The sequence below is a fragment of the Dreissena polymorpha genome, chromosome 1 (assembly GCF_020536995.1).
Source record: "Dreissena polymorpha isolate Duluth1 chromosome 1, UMN_Dpol_1.0, whole genome shotgun sequence".
In the NCBI taxonomy this organism is placed as follows: Eukaryota; Metazoa; Mollusca; class Bivalvia; order Myida; family Dreissenidae; genus Dreissena; species Dreissena polymorpha.
The window spans coordinates 61,871,717-61,893,547 of NC_068355.1; the positions used below are offsets into that span (position 1 = coordinate 61,871,717).

The 21,831-nt window shown below is 35.5% G+C and overlaps 1 protein-coding gene and 1 long non-coding RNA gene across 7 annotated transcripts in view; one reads left to right on the forward strand and one right to left on the reverse strand.

Moving 5' to 3' along the window:
* The window catches only part of LOC127831629 (leucine-rich repeat-containing protein 74B-like), a 118,812-nt gene that overhangs the window by 73,989 nt on the left and 22,992 nt on the right, over positions 1-21,831 (reverse strand). The window contains exon 1 of one of the 5 annotated variants that reach the window (XM_052356659.1): positions 11,951-12,032. The exons of the other annotated variants lie outside the window; for them this stretch is intronic. Within the exon in view, the coding sequence (XP_052212619.1) occupies positions 11,951-11,986 (36 nt within the window). The 5' untranslated portion in view covers positions 11,987-12,032. Of the gene's footprint in view, positions 1-11,950; positions 12,033-21,831 lie in introns of those variants that run through there. 5 annotated transcript variants of the gene reach the window in all.
* Positions 1,372-15,553, forward strand: LOC127831933 (uncharacterized). Of its 2 annotated transcripts, none has more exons than XR_008026571.1 (4): positions 1,372-1,468; positions 11,652-11,800; positions 12,378-12,501; positions 14,192-15,553. It is a non-coding gene; the product is annotated as an uncharacterized LOC127831933 (long non-coding RNA). The 2 variants fall into 2 exon arrangements; XR_008026573.1 differs by lacking the exon at positions 1,372-1,468 and adding an exon at positions 1,660-2,556.

The following is a 21,831-nucleotide window of genomic DNA, read 5'->3' on the forward strand; positions in this document are numbered from 1 at the left end:
ACTATTTAAAGTCACTGTGACCTTGACCTTTGACCTAGTGACCTGAAAATCAATAGGGGTCATCTGCCAGTCCTAATCAATGTACCTATGAAGTTTCATGATCCTAGGCCTTAGTGTTCTTGAGTTATCATCTGGAAACCATCTGGTGGACGGACCGAACCGACCGACATGTGCAAAACAATATACCCCCTCTTCTTTGAAGGGGGGCATAATAATTGCTGAAAACAAATGTTTAATAACAATAATAATTATATAATAATAATAATAAAATGTTTTCAAGAAACCAAAACCTTTACTGTATCTGCAAATGAAATGAAATTTGCAAATGTGTAATGATGACCTTGCAAATAAATTATCATATTGAAAAAACCTTTTGAATATTTTAAATCCTACTACTCATATTTAAAATACCACGTCTGTCTGTAAGTCCTCAATCAGAAAAAACTCTTTCTGAAAATGTTAATTTGTATTTGTTTAACTGTTATCCTGTGACATGATTATCCATTTAGTGCTTTCACTTCTTTATAGCATTACCATACTAAACACTCTTAACTACTTTTATTATAATGGAACATTTCAATCTGATTAGGCCTACACAAAGAAGTACATATGTTTCTGGTCCCACTCACTGTAAACACAAAACAGGGTCAGTATAATAAGACTTGCATTGTGCTTGCAATTGAGTTAAAACCGTAGCTGTATATTTGTGTTCTTCTATTTAAGTTGTAGTTAAAGTTATGTGAGAGCCGGGCCAGCTTGTTCACTTGGTAGAGTGCTGGACACCAAATCAGAGGATAGAATGTTTGATCTCCTGCCCGGACATAATTGAGTCGCATTCTGAAAAAACTGGGCATAATGCATGTGCGTAAAGTGTTGTCCCAAATTAGCCTGTGCAGTCCTCACAGGCTAATCAGGGACGAAACTTTTCGCTTGTATGACATTTTTCGTTCAAATGAAGTATCTTCTTAGCAAAAATCCAATTTTGGCGGAAAGTGTTGTTCCTGATAAGCCTGTGCGGATTGCACAGGCTAATCTGGAACAACACTTTACGCACATGCATTATGCCCAGTTTTCTCAGAACGCGACTCAATTCGTGTGATGATTGGTCATGAAATCCTTTCTATGGCCATTTTCTATGGGATACCAAAGGGGTCGAAACTTTAACTTCTGCTCGAGCAGAAAAAAATGCTGCTCGAGCAGCATTTAAATGCTGCTCGACCAGCAAAATGCTGCTCGAGCAGCAAATTTACTGCTCGACCAGCAATTTTTCGGCTCGAGCAGAAAAATCCTGCTCGACCAGCATTTATTTTTAGATTATGGCATTAGCCAATCAGAACTCTTGTTATATTTGCCGTTTCCCTTGCGAAACTGGTTTGTTTGGAAAAATGGCTGCCGCCATGATGGTGCCTTTTTCACATCTTGTGCAAGTTTATGTGACGACCTATTTAAATTTTAACATTGACACGCGGTAAGTGCTTTATATTTTGGCTGCAAACTAGTCGATCAAAAAATTGTTGCCATTCGCTTAATAAGAAAATCGATCATAAATGTCTAACGGCTGTTAAAACTTTTGCGAAAATCAGGACGATGACTGATTAGAATGGCTCAAAGGGTGCGCAAGTGTAGGTTCTCTGTTTCTATCGATTTACTTTCTTAATGATTCTTAATAATTGCTTCCGACACAGGTGCCGATTGCCTGTGATTGTGCCTTTCTGGTTAACATTGTTTACTTTTCTCGTTCTCCCCATACATGTATATCTGCTGTTCTAACTTTTACAATTATCCCAAAAGGCAAAATATCATGTCTCTTAACCAGTTCTCAGTGCCCCAGATAAGCTGCGTATCTGCGTCTTTCACCCTATTAAAATGTATAAAAATGCAAAGAAATACAATATCATGAGTATTGAAAACGCAATGAATTTGACTTTTACGCAAATTCGTCAAATTAACGATACAAAACTTCGATTAAAAATGCTTTGCTCATTTAAGGTATTTTCTCTTTGGAATTATTATCGTAACGCGGTGACGCTTACATTCAGCAAGCCCAGCAAACGGTCATAGTTATTCAAACGCTATGCGTTTTCAATCTGACCTAATTCGTCGCTCATTGTGCATGTTTTTGTAAAGCGTCTGTACTTTCAGTTTCTATTACGATGCAAAATAAAAATAGCAGAGAGAGGTCGAAAGACGTCCGAGATTGTTACGCCCAAAATATCAGCCGATGGCAAACTTTTTCGTATTAAGAAAGCAAGAGCCAATAAGTGCCGAATCATTTGTGTTATAGATTTTGTTAGAAACTGTGTCTACAGCAGTTGAGTTGACATCCAAAAAACATGATGGAAAGTCTGTGACTTAACAAACCTGTCAAAAGTATAAAAAGGCATGTCATTGGTTAGAAATTGTCAACATTTTTTAAAGTTTATATCATGGACAGTTTCAAGGATTAAAGATATTACGAAACATCAGTTTATTAAAATTTATGATGATAGTTTACAGTTCTATTGAATCAATACAAGTGTGCAGCGTCAACGGAAGTAAATCAGCAATTATTTTAAGGTATGCATTTTTATTACTCATTTCACTCTATATGAAGAATGGAATCGCCCTATTTTTCAAAATCAATGGTTGAAAACCCTATTTCCCAAATAATTATCTGGGGCACTGAGTTCTCGAGGACTTTTCTCAATTTCAATGTAAATTATTTTTCACCGAGGCCAATTAGCTTGTTCAAAGCTAACAACAGGTAAAATGTGAGTTGTGTCTGAATTACAAGTTGTTTAATTTTTCATAATTGAAATGTTTACAATTTACTATTTATTGAATAACTTGGCAGTGCATAATTAAGTTCTGGGATGTTATTTTCAGCTCTGAACTGCGAAAAAATTGCATAATAATTACATTGGTGGCACTATAATGAGTTACCTTTCATCTGTCCTTCCATTTAAATGTCCCTAAAGCAGACTTCCCAAACTTTGAAGAAAGAGTTTAGGCATTGTATTACACACTCATTTTAACCATGGCATGCTATTGTACAACATGTCTTGACAGCAATAATTTCGATAAAAAATATTTGCAGGAAATAATTTTTCCACTGCGAAGCGTTTGTATCTTTTTATCTTTATTCTGAAATGCCCCTCTTAAAGGGATCTTTTCACGCTTTGGTAAATTGACAAAATTGAAAAAAGTTGTTTCAGATTCGTAAGTTTTCGTTTTAGTTATGATATTTGTGAGGAAACAGTAATACCGAACATTAACCATGCTCTAATATAGCCATTATATGCATCTTTTGACGATTTTAAAACCTAAAAATTATAAAGCGTTGCAACGCGAAACGATTGAATAATTTGGAGAGTTCTTTTTTTGTCGTTAAATTTTGTGAAACTACGAAGATTGCTTATATGAGGTATAAAATACGTCAAGAATGTGTACTCGGCGGAATAGCTCAGTAGGCTAAAGCGTTTTTACTTCAGGACTCTCGCAGGACTCCAGGGGTCACTGGTTCGAAACCTGTTCCGGGCAATGCTCTTTTCCTTTTTTTAATTTTTTTCTTGTTTTTTTACTGGAGCTTTTACGATCCAATGTTTACATTTATCAATATAAAGCATTTAATGAATAAGTTAAAAAAATGCCAAAATCTGTGAAAAGGCCCCTTTAAGAATAATGTCATGTATAGCTCGTTTAGAATTAAAGTCTCTATAGCGCTCAAAATCAACGAAAATTTTGTTAAGTATTTTGTAAAATAAAGGCAACACCTGAACAATCAGTGTTCCATATAGCAATAGCCAAAATTTCAACGCTAGATGTGGTATTATTACATAGATTTTTGTAGATACAAAATGCTCGTTTTTATTTATTTGTGGCCACAATTAATTCCCGCGAAATATATCTATTTATACGACACACGAACACCATTTATGTGTTCATGTGTCGTATGAATAGATATGCAAAACAATAATAAAAACGAGCATTTTGTATCTACAAACATCTATTTTACCAGATCACATCTGACGTTGAAATTTCGGCAATTGCCATAAGGAACACTGATTTTTAATTGATTAAGTTTATTTTACGAACAATTGTACGAAATTTTCGTTGATTTTGAATAGTAATGTTACTTTAAGGATGATGATATGTCTTAACAGCATTTTGTCATGTCATTTACTGTACTTCTTAATCTACATGTATTTGAATATTCAGTCCCCATATAACTACGCCCATATGTTGTGGACATTTTCATACAAGAATATAAACAGGAATATGTATTGGAGTTTGCTGTTTAAATTGACAGTCAATCGGAGGGTAACAGGTTTGTTTTTAACCAGAAGTGAGGAACTAAACGCAATTTGCAGGGAAAAAAATATCTCTTTATACCACTTAAGTATATTTGTATCACAGGAGCTCTGGTGTCGTGAGGTTGAGGAAACTAGTGTTGAATCTTAAACATTTAGCATCATGGACTCAAAAGTGAGAAGCCAAGTCAGACACCGCAAAATGTAAAATAATCTGTCAGATGTTTGGTCTGACAGGCTACAAAATTCTGTCAGACTGAAGGATAATTTCTGGATTCCACTTATTAGCATACCTGATAATAGCATATTTCTGTTATTAACCAGGTTTTCCGAAGGAAAAAACTGGTTATTAGATTGGTGAATGCGGGCGGGCTGGCTGGCGGGCTGGCGGGCGGGCGGAACAAGCTTGTCCAGGCCATAACTATGTCGTTCATTGTCAGATTTTAAAATCATTTGGCACATTTGTTCACCATCATTGGACGGTGTGTCGCGCGAAATAATTACGTCGATATCTCCAAGGTCAAGGCCACACTTTGAGTTCAAAGGTCAAAAATGGCCATAAATGAGCTTGTCCTGGCCATAACTATGTCATTCATTGTGAGATTTTAAAATCATTTGGCACATTTGTTCACCATCATGGGACGGTGTGTCGCACGAAAGAATCACATCAATATCTCCAATGTCAAGGTTGCCACGACTAAAAATAGATTTAAAAAAAAACAAACTTACAAAGGGGGTTAATTTTGTTTGTTCATTTCAAAAGTTCAGTTTGAGTTTTCTCCCTTTATCAGATTTTTTTTTCACAATGAAAACCTGGTTTTGTGACAATTTTGTCCCTTGTTAGCATATTGAATGTCAAAGCACAGATTAATTCTTAAATTTTAATGTATTTTTCTTCTATTAATAGCATAATTTTTAACCCCAATATTCAGAATTCACTTAGTCTTTATAGCATATAACATTCTCAGAATGCCAAGAAAATATGCTTTAAATCTGCAAAAATATGCTCAAATGTAAATGCAAACACCTTAGAATACAATTCCATTTGATAAATAGTTATCTTAAACATCAATCATATACAATGTTGAATTTAAATTTCACTTTGACGATCAATTATTAACATATTTGACTTATTGTATGCCCCCAGTTGCTATATTTATGCTAAAATGTGTGTTCCTGTTAATAGCATATTCCTGTTATTAGCATAATTTTTGCTGACATGGTATGCTAAGAACAGGAATCCACTGTAGCAACATATTAATCAGGAATTATGGTTTGAATCCGTGAACTATTATTTTTAATGGTGAAAGAAAATCTCCATGGCGCGTTTTCAAAAATTCCTAATCAAGCTTGGTAAAATAACACAAAGAATAGCAAATTTATTACAGCGCCAACTTCCGGGTAAAAATGATTGATTTTTTTATATTCCGTAAAGACAAATGCCGCATCATATCCTATGGGTGATTAAAAAAATGATGAAGCCTAAATAAAACATGCATTTATTTTCTTACCATTAAGCATGTTTGAGTTCTTTTTTTATCTTACAGAAGTGTTTCCATGTGATTAACTTAAATGTGAAAATTCTTCTCAATAACTTGCTTCATTAACAAAATATATTGAAAAATATCCTTAAAATTGCCCCAAGTGTACTGGTTTTGCGTGACATTTTATGTTAAAGGCAATTTTCAATTCTATACTTCAATAAAACTTTCAGAAATATTAGGTATTGCCATCATTTAATGAATATAAAAATGCATATGCTTTAAGAAAAATAAAACAATGCTTCTTATAACTTAGGTTGATATCTCTTGTAGCAAGTGTTCAAAGCAATGATGTTCTTGTCAATTTTGTGCCACAATTTTCAACTCTCTTCACGTATATTAAGAGGTGGCATCATAAAGTGCTTCAATATTTATAGGCAAAAAGTGTCCTTTTAACCTGTCACATGTTTTTTCTACACATTTGTACAGGTATTTATACAATTATTTGTTCATGTAAATTTTGAACAGCTGAATACTAAATGTGGTCAGAATTTGTCCCTGTCCCAAGTGTACATTTTGCAAGAAAGTTATTTTAAATTTTTCATAAGATAGAATTTTCAAGGTTTTACATCATTTTCTTCAAACCATTAATGCTTATCACTAGATGTACTGAAAATTTGATGCCAAAACCCTGTGAACTTTTTTTGCAAGACAAATATCGTATTGTCCCAAGTGTACGAAATTTTTATCATGTTTGATGGACAGGTTATAGCTTTTAAAAAATAAACAAAGGCACTAATTTTCTGGAAAGAAGTACACAGAAGGGTGTAATCTCCAAGAGAAAAAGGTGGTTTCTTCACTCTGGGGGTGAACTACTCTTACTATATGGGTATGTCTCCATATTTTGTCTTCAGAAGAAAAATATAAGCATATAAATGATAATGTGTGGGAAGTATATTTGACTTTACCATAACATTATTACAAAAATACATTTCCTCTTCTCAAATTAATGTCAATTTTAATCAAACTGTTTCTCCAATAATCTTCAATGTTAGCCTGAAGTTGGTTATTAAATGTTGTACATGTACACTTGGGACATAAAATGAATGTTTTTCTTATAAACCTCCAGAAAGTGAAAACAAACTTACATTATAGCAGAACTAATGATTAAATTTCGATTTAATAAAGCATTCAAAAGCAACTGAAAAAAAGCCAAAATAAAAGTTGAACATGGTCAAATGTCAAATATGATGGATGACAAAGTCTTTCAGACACTTATAATTAAACCATGCAGACTGTCACCCTTGTGGTACAATTCCTACACATCTAAACTAAAAACCATGTTAAAACCTTCGATAAACAACGGTACAGCACTTATTATTATTTCATTCATTTTTAATGACACATTACCAAAATATATAGAGGATATATTGTATTACAGAGGAAGGTCAAGTAAGAGGACATCGTGTTTAATGTATAAAGTATAAAAAGAACAAGGTCTAATTTATAAAGAACAAGGTCCAATATATAGAGAATATAATGTTTAATATATAGAGAGCAAGGTCTAAATATAGAACAGTGAATTATATGTGTCTTGTTCTGAGAAAACTGGGCTTAATTCATGTCATATCAAGGACGAGACTTTCCGCTTTAATGGTATTTTTAGTTTGAGTTTAAGTTTAGTTAGTTTATTTTATAAATACTTTTGCAATATTGAAGATAGCAACTTGATATTTGGCATGCATGTGCATCTCATGGAGCTGCACATTTTGAGTGGTGAAAGGTCAAGGTCATCCTTCAAGGTCAGAGGTCAAATATATGTGGCCCAAAAAGCTTATTTTATGAATACTTTTGCAATATTGAATATAGCAACTTGATATTTGACATGCATGTGTATCTCATGGAGCTGCACATTTTGAGTGGTGAAAGGTCAAGGTCATCCTTCACAAGGTCAAGGTCATCCTTCAAAGTCAAACGTCATATAGGGGGACATTGTGTTTCACAAACGCATCTTGTTTCCATAATTTTTATGTCCCCCTTCGAAGAAGAGGGGGTATATTGCTTTGCTCATGTCGGTCTGTCGGTCGGTCCGTCCACCAGGTGGTGTCAGACGATAACTCAAGAACGCTTGGGCCTAGGATCATGAAACTTCATAGGTACATTGATCATGACTCGCAGATGACCCCTATTGATTTTGAGGTCACTAGGTCAAAGGTCAAGGTCACGGTGACCCGAAATAGTAAAATGTTTTTTTAATGATAAGTCAAGAACGCATACGCCTAGGATCATGAAACTTCATGGGTAGATTGATCATGACTCGCAGATGACCCCTATTGATTTTGAGGTCACTAGGTCAAAGGTCAAGGTCGCGGTGACCCGAAATAGTAAAATGGTTTCCGGATGATAACTCAAGAATGCATATGCCTAGGATCATGAAACTTCATGGGTAGATTGATCATGACTCGCAGATGACCTCTATTGATTTTGAGGTCACTAGGTCAAAGGTCAAGGTCACGGTGACCCGAAATAGTAAAATGATTTTCGGATGATAAGTCAAGAACGCTTTTGCCTAGGATCATGACACTTCATAGGTACATTGATCGTGACTCGAAGATGACCCCTATTGATTTTCAGGTCACTAGGTCTAAGGTCAAGGTCACAGTGACAAAAAACGTATCACACAATGGCTGCCACTACAACGGACAGCCCATATGGGGGGCATGCATGTTTTACAAACAGCCCTTGTTTTAGAACACTTCTGATTTTGTATTTATATTTTGCTTAAGAACATACTGCATGTTGACAAAACACACAAAATATTGATAACATGTTTTAATGGGATTTTATTAAGTGCAAAAGACATGTACATTTATAAAAAAAAATTCAAAACATTTGGTTAACATCTTTTGTGGTGAAAAAGTGATTACATCTGACAGAACGGCCCTACTCATTTATAAAACTTGAACCCTTTCCCTATGCAATACAAACAAAACTGTTGCCATAACTTAACATCTAAAATTTGAGGAAAAATTTTCATTTAGGCTTCATTATCCCCACGCTTTTCGGAGAAAAAGTGGGGATATTGTGGTTATCTCCATCTTCCGTCTGTCCATCTGTCCGTCCGTCCTGGCCACTTTCTCCTCCTACACTATAAGCACTAGAACCTTGAAACTTACACACATGGTAGCTATGAGCATATGTGCGACCCTGCACTATTTGGAATTTTGATCTGAACCCAGGGTCAAAAGTTATGTGGGTTGAGTTGGGGCCGGGTCAGAGATTTTTACTCATTTTTATGCCCCTGGATCGAAAGATCGGGGGTATATTGTTTTTTGCCTGTCTGTCATTGTATGTGTGTGTGTGTGTGTGTCCCAAAACTTTAACCTTGGTCATAACTTTTGCAATATTCAAGATAGCAACTTGATATTTGGCATGCATGTGTATCTCATGGAGCTGCACATTTTGAGTGCACCGGAGACTACACCGAATGTCTTCAAATTGATACTGAACCTCTCTTATGGCAATACGGATAATCTCAACTATGCATGGCCCCATTACCAACTCTGGGGTGCCCCGCCCACATTGGCCACGCCCACATAGACCACGCCCACCCAAAATTGCCTTTTACTATAATTTCTTCATTTCTACACAGATTCACTTCAAATTGATACTGAACCTCTCTTATGACATTATGGTTAATCTCAACTATGCATGGCCCCATTACCAACCCTGGGGCACCCGGCCCACATAGGCCACGCCCACCCAAAATTGCCTTTTACTATAATTTCTTCATTTCTACACCGATTCACATCTAATTGATACCGAACTTATCTTATGACAATACGTTCAATCTCAACTATGCATAGCCCCATTACCAACCCTGGGGCACCCCTGGGTCAAACATGCGGCGTGGGGATACACGTCGGCCTCTGCCGCGCCATTTCTAGTTATTTTTTATATCACCCATATTTGTGTAAAGTTTGGAGAAAAATCAAGAAAAACATATTTTACAATTAAATATATTTAAGATGTTTGATGATATTTTCATGTTTTTCAACTTTTCCAATGTCTAGATAAATACCCTAGTATTTGTACCCATTGAAAACCTTTAAAACTTTAATTTTGCATTGTTGTTTTGTGTTTGGCTTGAAGAAAAAAGATTGATCTGTATGCAAATGTTTACATTATATCTCACAATCATAACAATTTCCAATTTATCGACAGTGGTGACCGGGTTTTATCATTATAATATGATTATTAGTGCTTGTGATCATATTTCAGATGCCCAGGGGCCTTTATGGTTGGGTTAGGGAGGGGTGCTCCCTCCCTTCCTTAATTGATTTTTAGCTCCACTGGCCAAAGGCCAGCGGGGCTTATGTCATGGTCCTGTGTCCGCCATGCGTGCGTCCGTCCGTGCCTGCGTGCGTCCGTCTGTGCATTAACTTTTCCTTTAAACATCTTCTTCTCCTAAACTACTGGTCCAATTCTGATGAAAATTCTCAGTAATGTTCCTTGGATGAACCTATTTCAAATTTGTTCAAAGTATGCGCCTGGGGTCAAATTTGACCCTGCTCTGGGGTTACAAAATTGAACATATGCTTATATAAGGCCTATTTTGTGAAATCTTTCAAAATCTTCTCATCCATAAATATTGGGCATAGGGCTATCAAATTTGGTACGTAGAGACATCTAATAGTCCTCTACCAAATTTGTTCAAATTATGCTCCTAGGGTCAAATTTGAAACTGCCCCGAGGGTCACAAAATTTAACATATGCTTATATAGGGTCTATTTTGTGAAAACTTTACAGATCTTTTTGTCCATAACCGTTGGGCCTAGGGCTACCAAATTTGGTATGTAGTGACATCTTATAGTCCTCTACCAAGTTTGCTCAAATTATGTCCCTGGGGTCAAGTTTGACCCTGCTCTGGGGTTACAAAATTGAACATATGCTTATATAAGGCCTATTTTGTGAAATCTTTCAAAATCTACTTGTTCATAACTGTATGGCATAGTGCTACCAAATTTGGTATGTATTGACATGTATTAGTTTTCTTCTTAGTTTGTTCAAATTATGCCCCTGGGGTCAAATTTAAAACTGCCCCGAGGGTCACAAAATTGAACATATGCTTATAAATGGCTAATTTAGGGTAAACTTTAAAAATCATTTTTGTCCATAACCATTGGGCCTAGGGCTACCAAATTTGGTATGAAGTGACATCTTAAAGTCCTCTACCAAGTTTGTTCAAATTATGCCCGGGGGGGGGGGCACAAAATTGAATAAACGCTTATAATGCGCCTATTTTGTGAAAATTAAAAAAAAAATCTTGTTGAAAACCATTCGGACTATGGCTACCAAATTTGGTTTGCAGTAACATCTTATTGTCCTCTACCAAGTTTGTTCAAATTATGCCCTTTGGGTCAAATTTGCCCCTTACCCGTGGGTCACAAAATTGAACATTATATACACTTCTTGCTTGCTTATTTTGTGAAAACTTTTAAAATATTCTTGTCCTTAACTCTAGGATCTAGGGCTTCCACATTTTGTATGTAGTGAGATATAGTAGTTCTCTATGTGTCCAATAATTATGTTGATGAAGGTGGCAGTGGTAATGACTTGATATGTCTGTGAGATATGAATGCCAAAGTCTTCGTTTTACATAACATGAATTTTTATGTAAAAGTGGTGGTTCTTCATAAAATCTACATGTTCTTTGCAAATGACCTCTACAAAGTTGTTCCAGGAGTACCATATAGTCTGACAACTTAAACTGTACTTGATTCTAGCATGCCACTATACTTCTTTGAAGTAATTTGAGCAAATTTCTCACTGTTTAGTAATGTATACATTGTTTAAGTTACATTATAATTTATAATTGTAGGTGGACTTCAATATGTATGATCTAGTTATGCTGCCATAATGTAAAGGCAACAATCACTGGGTTTTGCTGGTTGCAAGTGTTATGTCCAGGACTGTATTCATTTATGACTCGTTGGGTGGTAACAACAAGGCCTTGTTCGATTTGTTCTGGTAAGGTTCAAAGCTGTAATTCATTTTTTGTCTTACCTGCTTGATATAGCAGTCACAGTAGCAGTTGGTGTTTGTGCATTTAATGTGTGTCTCTGAGCTTATCCAAACTGTGATTCGATAATTGAATATGCCATTTTTAATATAGCTTACCACATATGTTCTCCATGTAGAGAAGCTGCAGCGCATGCGTTAACAAGAGATCAAAGGTCACATTAAGGGAGCTTTTTTGGCCAGTTCCAGTTATCATTCCTCAGGCAATATACCTAAAACAAGATATTCAAAAAACTTTGGAAATCTTATTTGTTTTCTATATTTGGATCTTTATCTTAAATATTAACTTGTAATGACCACCAACACTTTAAAAATGATAGGCTATATATAAATTTAAGCTTGCTTTCTTAGTTCATTCTTATTTATTATTGTGTCCTATCTCTCACACTTATGTGTTTCAAATAATGTGTTAATAGCTTCACATATATATATATGTTTGAAAACTGATTTGGTATAGATAAAGTACCACTTAAGTATATAGGCACATGATTTTTGTTGATTTTTACCAACACAATATTTGTTGCAGCCAGTTCATGTGTCAACGAGCGCAAATTGTGAAAGGTGGTTTGGAAAAATTCAGTTCAGAGTTCAAAGCGCCACCTTGCAACAAACAGCGCCATGGAAACAGCTGTGGAGTGTTTGCATTGATGGTAATAAATTAGCTTTATATTTCTATATAGGAGTCACTTTGTCGTACTGTCGGTCGGTCTGTCCTGAAATTTCATCCGATCTTCACCAAACATGGTCACAAGTTGTATCTTGATGATGTTTAAGCCAAGTTTGAATATGGGTCATGCTGGGTAAAAAACTAGGTCACGGGGTCACTTAGTGTGTTTTAAACCAAATTTGTTCAGACCAGAACTATGTCATTTACCGTTAGATTTTAAAATAACTTGGTACATTTTTTCACCATCATGGGACGGTGTGTTGCGTGAAAAAAGTATGTCGATATCTCCAAGATCAAGGTCACACTTGGAGTTCAAGGGTCAAATGCTTGTCCGGGCCATAACTTTATCATTTATTGTGAGATTTTAAAATCATTTGGCAAATTTGTTCACCATCATGGGACGGTGTGTCGCGCGAAAGAATTACTTCAATATCTGGAAGGTCAAGGTCACACTTTCAGTTCAAAGATTAAAAATGGCCATAAATGAGCTTGTCTGGGCAATAACTATGTCATTCATTGTGAGATTTTAAAATCATTTGGCACATTTGTTCACCATCATTGGACGGTGTGACGCTCAAAAGAATTACGTCGATAACTCCAAGTTCAAGGTCACACTTTGAGTTCAAAGGTAAAAAAGGCCATAAATGAGCTTGTCCAGGCCATAACTATGTTGTTCATTGTGAGATTTTAAAATCATTTGGCACATTTGTTCACCATTATTGGATGGTGTGTCGCGCAAAAGAATTACGTCTATATCTGCAACGTCAAGGTCACACTGTGAGTTCAAAGGTCAAAATTGGCCATAAATGATCTTGTCCGGGCCATAACTATGTCATTTATTGTGAGATTTTAAAAATACATGGTACATTTGTTCACAGTCATTGGACGATGTGTCATGCAAAAGAATTATGTGGATAACTCCAAGGTCTAGGTCACACTTGGAGTTCAAAAGTAAAAAAATGGCCATAAATTTGGACTGCATGTCATGCTAAAGAATTCAAGAGTTCAAAGGTGGAAATTGCCATAAATGATAATGGCATTATCATTCTTAAAAATCGCCATAAATTTGATTCTCTTGTTTTGTGAAGACGGCATGCAAAATAGTCTGTGTCAATGCGGCACGTGGGGGTATTTGTCACGTCTGTGACAAAACTCTAGTTTGCTTAGTAAAGATCTGCATTAACTTTTATTCAACAAAATAATGGGAGAATGTAGAATATAATCATCGTACCTTTCTGTTGGTGCATTGGTTTTTAGAGCCTTGCATTTTCTTTTAATTTATAAAGGACATGATATTTCATATGTAATATCATAACCTGAGGATCAAACTGTGTTATAGAGTCCCACTTTTTTCAAATAACCCTGAAAAAAGGTTAAACAAGAAGATTACTCATATTTAAATTTATGAATGTGTCATATAATGAAAAAAAGCATTCTTTTTGCTCCATTATATAATTTTGTATGAAAAGTTGTTTTTCAGTGTCTTAATGTGATTGTATATTTATGATGCATAAAACATGAATACTTTTCACTGTCAAACTATCGTTCTTGCAATTTTATTTTCAGAAATAGTATTTTTTGTGAACACTTAATCTAGTGAATATATGCTTTTCTTATTGCAAACAAATGTTGTTGTTTAAGTTAAGTATGAATGATTTTTACTTTATTTCCAGACTGCCAAATGTTTGGTCATGAAAAAGCATCCCACAATATTGCGACAGGCCCATGATTCAGTTTATCGAGACTAGTCCTGAGACGCAGACTTCTGATTCATGGAGTGCGGCAAACATATCTGTGCGACTCGATCACTTCACTGTAAAGACCCGCACGACATTAAAATGGAAATTATCAATATGTGTTGTTTCTCGAAAATAAGTTTTTGTAGCAGGAAGTGCTTCGGGCTCGATTAATCTGAGAACTCAACAAAATATTAATAAAATCCTTCTGTGCCAAAAACATATTGACTTAAAATAAATAATCCCGATGGCGTAAATGACTTATCATTTCATGTTCACGAACCGGTTTTAAAATACTTTGTAGACTTATCTGCTAGGCGGTGAGGACTTTTAGACCACCTGATAAACTTCAACTTTATTTGCCCTAGTTCAGTAACCGACTAAAGATATGCTAACATAATACTGATGACTGAAGAGTCTGTTGTGTCTTATATTCTCATTGCTACTTAAAATATTAAGTCTATTTCAACGTTTAGACTAATAATAAGCAAATTCGTTAAATTGATATCCCCCGCCAAATAAATTTTGATTATTGATGGGTGCAGAACTAACAGAAAAGTTTATTTGAAGGGTTGTACCCTTATCTCACTTATTTAAAAGCAACAACATAAAAAAACAAAACAATTGGCAATAACTCTTATTTAAGAAAGTGTAGAGTTATAGATTTTGTGCATGACACCTCTCCTCATTGATATCTTAACATCCATTAAATTTCATCTTTAACTCATGTATTGTATCTGTGATAGAGTCCTGTAAAGTAACATCTGACATGTACATATGTACTAGGGTTATGTTTCTTGTGCATGGCACTTATTCTCATTGACAATTATACACCCATAAAATTTCATGTTGAAATCTTGTATTTATAGTTTCTGAGATAAAGCCCTGAAAAGTTACATCATACAAAAACAACAAAGGGCAATAACTCTTATTTAAGAAAGTGAAGGGTTGTGGTTCTTATGCATGGTTCTATAAATGAGATATAGCCCTGAAAAGTTACATCATAAAATAACAATAATTAGTAAGGGCAATAACCGTTATGTAAGAAAGTATACGGTTATGGTTCTCGTGCATTGATAATTATACACCCATTAAGTTTCATTTTAAAATCTTATATAGTATCTGAGATATAGCCCTAGTTACATCATACAAAAACAACAAAGCGCAATAACTCTTATATCAGAAAGTGACGGGTTATGGTTCTTGTGCATGGCACCTCTCCTCAGCTATATTTATACACCCATAAAGTTTCATGTTGAAAACTTATATTGAGTTTCTGAGATAAAGCACTGAAAAGTTTGTGATTGACTGCACTGATAGACAGACCAACGGTAGTTTAAGTATATTTAGCGTACCCGGGGTACATTAAAGTTTACTTAAGAGTACACAGGGTACTTTAAAGCATTACCCGAGCTGAACCGACAATTACCAATCAAGCTTATTGACATATTAAATAAATGATGAAAGTGGTAACTATGATTGTGTGAAATATAATACAATAGTTTTCCTGAATTGAGTGTACATGTGAGTTAACTAAAATAATGATAAAAACACCGATTGGGATTATACATTTCTGGAACTGAATTTGGTTCATAATCAGTTTTTAACTTTTTTCTTTTTTAAGCTGAAATAATATATATATATATATATATATATATATATATATATATATATATATATATATATTATAATCTGAAAATATTTTCTTAAATCAATGTTGTATCTTTGTATTAAAAAACTGCAACACTCAGGACTGTAAATTAGGCATAACCATATTTCTTTACAACGTAATGCATGTACATCATCGATATATATAACATTTAAAACATAATCGTTTTAAAATTCAAATGTTTGCATGGCGTTAGAACTACTGTTTTGATATCTTTGTTGTGAACAATGTGTTTAGGTTCAACGTCCGAAAGCAAGATGTCCGAAAATAACTGCAAGCTGTTAAAACGCGAAATTAAGTTGAATTGAAACAACAATGCGTTAAATATTATTTTTCATCAATCTGACATTTTTTACGGCGACTGATCGGAGCAATATCACGGGGGTACTGTGAAAATCGTCAGATCTCACGATCTGACAATATTAACGCTACACCGGTCTATTTCGTTTCCGTAGAGATAGCTAATGTCGTCCGTTCGTAAGCTCAAATTTGATTGGCTGACGGGTTCAATGGCTTGTTCTAAAAATAAATGCTGCTCGAGCAGCATATTGCTGCTCGAGCAGGAATATTGCTGCTCGAGCAGCATTTAAATGCTGCTCGACCAGTAAATTTCTGCTCGAGCAGCAATATGCTGCCCGAGCAGCATTTAAATGCTGCTCGAGCAGCATTTTTTTCTGCTCGAGCAGAAGTTAAAGTTTCGACCCCTTTGGTGCGCCATAATTTTCCTCCTTCATCAGAATTTAGCAGGGCAGTTGTACGGTACTGGTACTTAGTACTAGTACACAAGCTAACCCAGAAAAAGTGTGAGTTGGTAAACAGACCAACTGTTGAAAATGGCTTAAAAAATCCAACAAGACAATCAAACAACAAAACAAGTATCATTGAAAACCATGGATGCTCCCCTTACATTCATGGTTAAGGTATATTGCTGGACTTTGAATGTTTATAGTTGCACCAACATAAAATGCTAAATGTTTTAACCTCATCAACAGGTAGAGGTCCATGCAAGGAACCTACATGCCAAATATGTTAGAGATCGGTAAAATATTGAAAGCGCTATGAGAAACTGTAACAAAAGTGTGACAGAAAATCTATTATTAGCCTCGGTGACCTTGACCACAGTGACCCCAAACATCATCAAAAGGTAGAGGTCCATGCAAGGTACGTACATGCCCATTATGTAAGAGATCGGTAAACTATTGAAGGCGCAATGAGAAACTGTAACAAAAGTCTATTATGAGCCTTGGTGACATTGACCTTGATCCCAATGACCTCAAACCTCATCAAAAGGTAGAGGTCCATGCAAGGTACCTACATGCCAAATATGTAAGAGATCGGTAAAATATTGAAGGCGCTGTGAGAAACTGTAACAAAAGTGTGATGGAAAAATCTATTATTAGCCTCATTGACCTTGACCTTGACCCAAGTGACCTCAAACCTCATCAAAAGGTAGAGGTCCTGAGGTATTGAAGGCCCTATGAGAAACTGTCACAAAAATCTATTATTAGCCTGCCTGACCTTGACCTTGATCCCAGTGACTCAAAACCTCATCAAAAGGTAGAGGTCCATGCAAGGTACCTACATGCCAAATATGTAAGAGATTGGTTAAATATTGAAGGCGCTACTAGAAACTGTAACAAAAGTGTTTCCCAAAAAAAATCTATAATTAGCCTCTGTGACCTTGACCCCAGTGCCCTCAAACCTCATCAAAAGGAAGAGGTCCATGCAAGGTTTCTACATGCCAAATATGTAAGAGATCGGTAAAGTATTGAAGGCGCTATGAGTAACTGTAACAAAAGTCTATTAATAGCCTTGGTGACCTTGAACTTGATGCCAGTGACCTCAAACCTCATCAAAAGGTAGAGATCCATGCAAGGTACCTACATACCAAATATGTTAGAGATTGGTTAAATATTGAAGGCGCTATGAGAAACTGTAACAAAAGTGTGACAATAAAATCTATTATTAGCCTTGGTGACATTGACCATTGTGACCCCAAACATCATCCAAAGGTAGAGGTCCATGCAAGGTACCTACATGCCAAATATGTAAGAGATCGGTAAAATATTGAAGGCACTATAAGAAACTGTATCAAACGTGTGACGGAAAAAAAATAATTATTAGCTTCGGTGACCTTGACCCCTGTGACCTCAAACCTCATTAAAAGGTAGAGGTCCAAGCAAGGTACCTACATGCCAAATATGTAAGAGATCGGTAAATATTGAAGGCGCTATGAGAAACTGTAATAAAAGTGTGACGGAAGGAAGAACGGAGGTTCAAACTGGCAACTATAATTATGCATAAAAATAGCATAAAAATAGTGTCAACCGCATAAATAACATTTGTTTCATTATAATTTTTTAACTTTGTTAATAATCCCAATCTCTTTTTGCAATCCAGAATAGCACCTTTTTAATCATTCATATTTTAACTAAGAACCTTGCATTTATTATTACTTTTTAAGTCTTCATCAAAAGTTTGGGGAAAATACCGCTAAGAATGCTTCAAATTGTTATTTTTCAGGCTTTGGTTACAACAGATTTACAGATACCGTAAAACACTGTGTATAACGCGCATTTATGTATAACACGCATCTACTTTTTTAAGCTAAAAAATCGGGAAAAAAGTTTTTGAAGCAAAAAAATCAGGGGAAAAATTCCGTACCACAGGCTAACTGAAAATCGTTATACACTTCAACACCGTTATTTCGAACACCGATAATCCGAAGTCACCGTTATTTTGAATATTTTTCGGGTCCCGATTTTGGTTCTTCTTTGTTTAATGTAAAATTTCATTGTTAATCCGAACTCCGTTAAACAGAAGAAATCGTTAATTCGATTTGATTCATTTGGTCCCAACACTATAATTTGCACCTTATGATCAATCTTTAATCCGAAGTCAAAACTGCAAAATACTGAGCGTAATTTCACGCCTTTGTCGTGGCTCGTCAAAAGCTGATAAGTACACTTTTGTCGTCTGCGTGAACACCGGTGTTCAGAGAGACATCGCATATTAGTTAGTAAAATGTTAATTCATTTCCGAAAATGTATTAATATGTATGTATGTCTGATAATTTGTGCTATTCATTATATTTTGTATGTTCTGTAATAAGACAAAAATAAAAACAAGAAAAATAATCGTTTTATTCCTCCGTTTGTTACAAGTGGAAATCTATTGCTATCTGACTAGTTTACGCTTTTCAGTAAGCGTGTAACCGAACCATGCCAATTCCACAACGTTTCATTTTTTACAGAATCAAAGAAGTCTTCTTTCAAATGTTCATTTCGTATTTTCGTTAATCCGAAGTTTTTTTAACGGTCCCGACGACTTCGAAATAACGGTGTTGAAGTGTATCTACATTGCCGATCTTCCAAGTTCTTTTATTGCTTCAATTATTAATTATTTTAAAGACGATAACGATACAACTAGTTTGTGTGTTTTTTCTAAATCATATGCGTAAAAATAAATGTTTGGATTTAAATGAATTATGCATGAAATGCACACTTTCCACGAGGATACCATCAAGGTTTTCATCATATGTCTCCGAAGTAACTGTCCACGATTTTATCATGAAGGAATACACATAACGGATGGATTAGTTATACTTAAGAAACTGACATTATCGATTGGTATTGTCACATGGTTATTCATGCATGACTTATTCACAACCGCGCGTTTATTTACATTGCTGATATCAAGCGTTCTTTTCGAGTGTCTATAACGGTATGCAATAAAACAACAGAGGCCCAACACTGGATGGCTCTTTGGAAATATACTTTATTTAAGCCTTGCTTTGCGAAAACGCAGTTTAATGAATGTACGTAAAGTGTCATCACTGATTAGCCTGCGCAGTCTACACATGCTAATCAGGGAGGACACTTTGTGCCTAAACAGGATTTTTGCAAAGCAAAATTTCCAATAATTGAAAAATATTGTCATAACGGAAAGTGTAGTGCCTGGTAAGCTTATGTGTACTTCACAGGCTAATCTGGGCAACGCATTACCTTGAACTTAGCCCTGTTTCAAAGACTGCAGCTCATAAGGTATGACCATGATAGACATTGAGCAATATAACGACATCCTTGTTAGAGTGTTACAGTGTTTTGAAAGGGAAGCGGACAACGACAACGAGCGAGGCCTGGTATAGGGGAGATAACCCTGGGATATGGTAAGGTTAGGGTTAGGGGTCGGGTTAGGGCTAAGGTTAGGCTAACCCTTACCCAAACCCTAACCCTAACCCTCTAACCCCCCCATGCCCATTACAATACCAGGCCTCGCTCGTTGTTGTTATCCGCTTCCCAGTTTGAACATGTCCAATTCTGTAAAAATCATTGATTGAGGAAAATTCAAGATTACAGAACATGGTCACTTCACAGTCAAAGAAATGCCATTACACAAATATATTTTGTGTTTTTTATCGTGTGCATATCAGTCAATCACAGTCAGTTTTAACTTGGGCAGAGCTACTGTTCCCTATTGATAGCCTATGCTATCATACTAATAATAAATCGTCATTAGAAAGGTAAATCATTATAAACATGAATGGGTTGAATGTAAGTTAATAAATAAGACCATTAACAAATACAAACCATACTAATATTGTGGAGAGAAAAACAGGAATTTCCCAATATTTTGTGAATTGCATATTTTCTAATTATCAATACAATTTGAACAAAGTAGAAGTGTACAACCCAATGACCAAATAAGAGACAATAAATGCATGATCCCAAATTATTTTCTGTCAATTAGCACAAAGATCCATTTCAAAAGTAATTAACCAGTCATAACGCAAGCAAGCAATTAAATAATAGTCCTTTTAAGTGGTAACTCCAGCAAGCAATTAGTCATGCACAGACAAGTACCCTATTGCACAATAAAGGTTCATGCAATTACATACATATGGGCCGTGCTAGTGAAAAGGGGGTTTAATGCATGTGCTTAAACTGTTGTCCCAGATTAGCCTGTGCAGTCCTCATACTTTCACCTTTTTGATATCTTTTAAAGAAAGTCTCTTGTTAGCAAAAATCCAGTTTAGGTGGAAAGTGTAGTCTTTGATTAGCCTGTTTGGACTGCACAGGCTAATTGGGGATGACACTTTACGCACATGCATTTACAAACCCCCCTTCGTAGAGAGCACTGCTCATATATATTCATACATATCTACAAAAATACAAAAAGAAACAGACAACTTAAAGAGGCGTATTCCCCCAAACTGAAAGGTAAATATTAATAAAATTGTAGTAAAGGTAGTAAAGATAATCTACACAAGCCCCAACATAATCCCTAACCTGTGAAGACCATATTAGACTTGATCAAAACTGTGGCTTTTTCATGTCACATTTGGTGCCTCCCAAATCTCAAAATGTATACATTTTCCCTATCTGACTGCCTAAATACCATATTGAAGCCCCCCCCCCCCTTTTTTCAACACTGAGTTCATTTCCCTATCCAGCTTTATGAGTTGAACCTTCACATATATAATGTAACAAACACTTGTATTATAAAATTGGAAATATTTTTAAGCAAAAAAACAGCAACACTTTATTTTTCAATTTAAGTCAATACAACTCAATTCTTCCCAATCCAAAGGGCCATTGCCCTATTCCCAAACTTGTGGAAAAAAATTTACTGTGAAATGTTGCAGCCAGAGGTTTGAGACCCAGTTGGGACCTATACAGAGTTACAGTGGCATGTTATCATTTCTCTCCTTTGCTTAATCTCGGTACAAGGCAGGCACATAGCACCGCTCATTGTTCACATCCTGGATCTTAAACCTCGTTATGGGGATAAACAGTTTAATATTTTTCATCTGTGAGCAATTATTTTACAACAGAGCAAACTAGATATGTGTTTGTCAGAAACACTATATCCCCTTCTGCGCCGCTTTGAAGCTATATATTTGACCTTT